Source organism: Mandrillus leucophaeus, unplaced genomic scaffold (assembly GCF_000951045.1).
Source record: "Mandrillus leucophaeus isolate KB7577 unplaced genomic scaffold, Mleu.le_1.0 Scaffold8, whole genome shotgun sequence".
In the NCBI taxonomy this organism is placed as follows: domain Eukaryota; kingdom Metazoa; phylum Chordata; class Mammalia; order Primates; family Cercopithecidae; genus Mandrillus; species Mandrillus leucophaeus.
In genome coordinates this window covers 2,793,953-2,799,682 of record NW_012108696.1, presented here as the reverse complement: position 1 = coordinate 2,799,682, position 5,730 = coordinate 2,793,953, and the positions used below count along the sequence as shown (strand labels likewise).

General features: G+C 58.9%; 1 protein-coding gene across 1 annotated transcript in view; it reads right to left on the bottom strand.

Moving 5' to 3' along the window:
• Positions 1-5,730, bottom strand: part of KDM4B (lysine (K)-specific demethylase 4B) — a 166,578-nt gene that overhangs the window by 109,009 nt on the left and 51,839 nt on the right. Inside the window, exon 6 of the mRNA XM_011967374.1 lies at positions 2,842-3,035. Coding sequence (XP_011822764.1) covers positions 2,842-3,035 — 194 coding nt within the window. The remainder of the gene's footprint in view (positions 1-2,841; positions 3,036-5,730) is intronic.

Below are 5,730 nucleotides of genomic sequence, written 5' to 3'. Positions count from 1 at the left end.
GAATACAGGGTCAAGTGGAAAGCTCGGACCCTCCGCATACCCACCTGCACTCTGGCCCCCAGCCTGGGTGACAGAAGGGGCTGCGGGAAGTCCGGCAGGGGGAAGTTGCAGGTGCTGGCTCTGGTTTCAATCTCCATTGCCAAAGAGATTTTGAGACATTCAGTCGCTTCAGATATTCTTAGCCCCGCTGCCTGAGAGCACCACAGAAGCTGGCCTTTTGAAGCACGTTTCTGGCTGTTATTGACACCAGGCTGTTCACGTCACTTTGACACACAAATCAAGCTACCAAAGTAGCAACAGACCCAGAAAGGTTTAATAAAATGCTGTAAACCTGAGTACATAGACACTTTCTTTAAAATGCCACTGGAATACTCTGAAATGGTTGCAATTACGTGGCTGAAGATGCAAGCAGAGCGGTGTAATTAGGAGACAGACGGGGTGCAGCCTTGGTGATCTCTTGGCTGGGAGCCCTACCAACCCCAAGGGCCCGAGGAGGGGAGAGGGCAGAAGCACCTCCCAGGGGCCCCAGTAGCTTCCTGAACACCAGCCCAGGGACCAGAGGCCAGGTTCCAGCTACCTTGTCCCCACCCCCCTGCAAGTTGGGAGAGTAGCCTAGAGCAGGAGTCAGCTCCACGGCACACAGTGAGGATCCCAGAGGCTCCAGCAAGTCACTGAGCCTCTCTGTGCCAGGCCCCTGCTGGGAGCTGGGACACGGGGTGACCAGGGATCCTGCCATCTGCTGGGGAGGACTGATGGCCCGTAGTGGACCTTCGCTAATGCTGGGGTCACCTGGTCTATGCCTGCCCCAAAGGACAGGCATGGGGTGCTGTGGGAACATCTGGGGTCCCACCTCAGCCCTGGTGAGAGACAGCAGGGAAGGGGTCCCGCGTGCTAAGCAGGCTGAGCTGACTGTGGGGGCGAGTGGGGAGCTCTGGGGGGTTGGGGGACACGCCCTGCAGCTTGAGTCCACATTGTGGCTCCTCTCAGGCCCCTTATGCCAGGCCACACTCGGGCAGCATGAGGTCCCATCCCTGCCATCCCCACCCCTTCCTGGGCAGAAACCAAGACCAAGGTCAGCGCACTTCCGGAATTCCCTTCCTAGAGGAACTGCTGCCTGCTCCGCCTGCCTCGCCCTGGGTGTCTCCCGAGCCGCCTCCCACGACGGGTCGCGGGGAAGGGTAGACATGTGGGTGGCAGCTGGATACCTGCAGCATCAGGTAAAGCAGAGGAGCGGGGCAGTGAGGGGCAGTCAGGGAGAGGTGCAGGATGTCCTCAGGGGCTGTGTCCTGGATGAACCAGCTCAGGAGAGGCCCTCGGCTCCTGGCGCGTCCCCGTCAGCCCCTCCGATGGGCTGTTGCCGGGACCAACTGCCACCTCTGGGGAGCCACTGTCCCCTCTCCCTGCAGAGGCCCCTCTGATGTGGCAGCAGGCACCCCCAGCCCTGGCATCTGACCCACAGCAGCCCCAGCCCAGGCTCCCGCGACAGCCAGCAACTCTCGGGGCCCCTCACAGGAGACGGAGCTGCTGGTGCTGCAGTCCTTGGCACTGACATCCTCATGTCTGACTCACTGGCTGGTCCCCCACCTCCCATGTCCCTGACCCCCTGCTTCTGTCTGACCAGGCCCCCTCGCCGGCTGCTTGCCACCTCCTGCCCAGCAGGGGCTCTCTGCACAGGGCAGACGGTACCTATGGAAGCACAAACCCAGTCACACTGTGGGCGTCCGGCCGCCCACGCACCCCTGGGAGGCCACGCTTCGCCCCAAGACACACGGGGTCCTCTATAGGGCCTTCCCCTAGGGCTCCACCTGTGCTCGGGACGCGGGTGAGGGTGCGCACAGCTCGCCCCTTCCTGCTCATTGTGCTTTTTTTAAGGAAGAGGTAGAGCATTCTCCCACCTCTTACAACCCCAACCCAGGGAAGGGCCAGGCAGGGAGGAGCTCCTGCGCCCTCCAGGCAGAGGCTCCGTCCTCCTCCAGTGCCAGGACGGCCTGGGAAGATTCCAGGCGTGAGTGAGCGCGGCCCCGGGAAGGGCGGGAGCGCCACCTAGCGGCCCTCAGCGGACAGCGCAGGGCAGCCCCGCCGAGCACCCAGGAGGATCCACAGTCACACGCAGAGCCCAGTGACACAGGGCAGCACACACACACATGCACACGCACGTGCATACTCACACACTCACATGCACACTCACACGCGTGCACACACGTGCATTCACACCCAAACCCACATGGCCTCGCTGTGGACGTGCACAGGGAGCCAGTAGAAGGTCCTGGAACTCAGCCCACTACAGCACACTCACGCTGCACCCAGCACCTCCTGGGAAGGGGCAGGTCCACTGCACTCCACACATGACTGCAGCACCACGCCCTGCCCTCCTAACTCCAGGGTCTGGCCCAGACGTGCCAGGGCGGAGACTGCGAGCGAGCAGCTGCAGGGTCATCCTGGCCAGGCCCCTTCTGGGCAGTATGGACAGTGTCCCTTCACCAGGAATCGTCTCCCCTTGGCTGTGAGGCAGCACAGCCTGGGCAGCTCAGGAGGCTCAAGACCACGCTCCTGGCCATGGGGACACCGGGGGCCGCTCACAGCTCAATGGCGGGGGCACTCTGGGGTGCAAAGCACAAGCTCTAGGGGCCTGGGAGCTTCGGCCCTACAGGTGCACATCCCCCTCCCCAAAGCTGGTGGGTGACCCCAGGTGATCCGGAAGATCTCCAGCCATCACAGCCCGACTTTTGCTGGCCTCACCTGCTGGGGCCCCTGTCACGGCGCCCAGCCACATACCTGTGATCCACCCCCGCCGAGTGGCTCTCGGTCCGGCAGGCGGCCAGGGCCAGCGCAGACACTCACCAGGACTTGGGCTCCCCGAAGTGCAGGTAGTTGATGCTATACAGGTCCATGTCCTCGGTGTGCCAGGCGAAGGTGGTCTTCCACATGCCGAAGTACAGGTAGGGCGTGTTCACGCCCTCGATGATGGTGCCGCACTCACGCTCCACCATGTCCAGGATGGTCCGGAGGCTCCCGATGTTCCACTGGGCCACGTCCTGTGGGGCGGCAGAGCAGCGTCGGCAACCGCCCGGCCACCCCCAGAACCTGCGAGCTCCGGGGTGCAGGCTAATTCTCCCCCGAGGTCCCGGGGGTTGCTGCCTATCCTCTCCCAGCCCAGTATCTGAGGCCCCCTAGGGGCTGGCCACACCCTGCACACTTCTGTACGCTTTCTTTTTTTTGTGAGATCCTTGCCCAGGCTGGAGTGCAGTGGCAGGATCATAGCTCACTGCAGCCTCAACCTCCCAGGCTCAGGTGATCCTCCAGCCTCAGTCTCCTGAGTACCTGGGACTATAGGCATGGGACCACACCTGGCTAATTTTTACATTTTTTTTCGTAGAGATGAGGTCTCACTACTCTGTTGCCTAGGCTGGTCTCAAACTCCAGCCTAGGCTCAAGTGTCCCTCCCACTTTGGCCCCTCTAAGTGCTGGGGTTGCAGGCATGAGCCACCGTACCCAGCCCAGACACCTTTTCTGAAGGGCTCACCGCCAGCCTAGCCCTTCCAGGAAGGGCCCCAGTGTACATGCCAGTGTGCACCAGGCAGGCAGGGCCTGCCAGATTCCACTGAGCTGCGTGCTTTCTGCTGGGTGGAGGCCTTGTTGTGAAGTCTCCAGTTTGGAAGTGCATAATTAACATTCCCCTAAGACAATGACACGGAAAGAGAAAAACAGTCACCACGTGAGGCTAACCCAGAGATGGTACTGGAGCCAAGGCCCAGTGACAGCCCTTCCACAGCCTCCAACTGAGGAGATGAAGACAGTTTTCAGAACCAGGCAAACAAGGACGGAATCCCCACCCGCCAGGCACATCTATTCTTAATGCAAACAAACTCCATCCTGTCCCAAGAGCTCATAAAATACACATAGCTCACTGCAGTCCCCAGAGGGGCCCACGGCCTGCTGAGAGACCAAGAGGAGCCCAGACACACTCATGAACTTGAACTCCTCTCACGGCCCGAATCCGCCACACCAGCTGTTCCCGCACCAGCACGACCGGCCCTCAGACTTGGCAAGACCAGCGGTTCCTTTGCAAGGTGAGCCCTGGCAGGACCCCAGAAAAGGCAGGGAGGGAGGCAGTGATGAGACCCTGATGGGGAAGAGGGAGGCCCTGGGGACAGGCTGAGCTGGGCACGAATTCATCCTGGGACCAGAGCAAGTCGTTGCTCTGCTCTGGGCTCAGTTTCCCCCGCTGTAAAAGTAGGCTGGTGCATAGAATAGGTGTGGCAAATACATGGCAAGGAAGCCCTGAAGCCCTGAAGCTTCCTCTGGAGACTGTAGCAGGTTGGGCCAGCATAGCCGGTATGCAGCTGCAGAGTCCCTCCAGGGTCATCACTACAGGCCAAGTGCAGGCCAGCCAACCCAGAGGCTCTCACGCACTGGACTCTGAGGCTGAGCTTGCACTTGAAAACAATCAGACAGGATCCATACGAGAAAGACAAGCCCCAGACCAAAAGAAAATATTTGCAAGTCACAACTGATAACCAAAATACACAGCAAACTCTCAAAGCTCAACCAAAAGAAACAAAAGCCCGGTTAAAGAACAGAAAAAAATGGCCAGGCGCGGTAGCTCACGCCTGTAATCCCAGCACTTTGGGAGGCCAAGGCAGGTGGATCACCTGAAGTCAGGAGTTCGAGACCAGCCTGGCCAACATAGCAAAACTCTGTCTCTACTAAAATAAGGGTGAGAACGGTGGCTCATGCCTGTAAATCCCAGCACTTTGGGAGGCCAAGGCGGGCGGATCACGAGGTCAAGAGATTGAGACTATCCTGGCCAACATGGTGAAACCCCATCTCTACTATTCAAAAATTAGCTGGGTATGGTGGCGGGCACCTGTAGTCCCAGCCTGGTGACAGAGTGAGACTCCATCTCAAAAAAAAAGAAAATTAGCTGGGCGTGGTGGCAGGCGCCTGTAATGTAATCCCAGCTACTTGGGAGGCTGAGGCAGAGAACTGCTTGAACCTAGGAGGTAGAGGTTGCAGTGAGCTGAGATCATGCCACTGCACTCCAGCCTGGGTGACAAGAGCAAGACTCCATAAAAAAAAATTAAAAAAAACACTGGGCAAAAGATGTGAAGACAGCTCACCAAGGAAACACACAGATGGCAAACAGGCATGCAAAGGGGCACCGCCACGAAGGCTGCCATTGGGGGAATGCAGATTGAAACGGCAATGAGACAGCGCAACGCACCTCCCAGAGCGGCCAGGACGCACAACGCCGACAACTCCAGATGGGGGCGGGGAAGTGGGGCCCTGGGAACGTTTATTCGCTGCTGCTGGGAGCACACAATGGGACAGGCAGGCGGGAGGACAGTTTGGTGGTATCTTACAAAACTAAACGTCCTCTCACCATGTGGTCCAGCAACTGGTATTTACCCAAAGGAGATGAAAACTTCGGACCACATTGCCCAGACTTGGAAGGGTCCTTCAATAGGTGAATGAGCAGGCATACTGCGGTGCATCCAGACAACAGAGTACTACTCAGTGCTGAAAAGAAACGAACTCCCAAGCCATGAAAAACAGAGCAACCTTGAACACCTATTGCTTGGTCAAAGAGGCCAACGGGGGCTGGACGCGGTGGCTCATGCCTGTAATCCCAGCATTTTGGGAGGCCGAGGCAGGTGGATCACGAGGTCAGGAGATCGAGACCATCCTGGCTAGCACGGTGAAACCCTGTCTCTACTAAAAATACAAAAA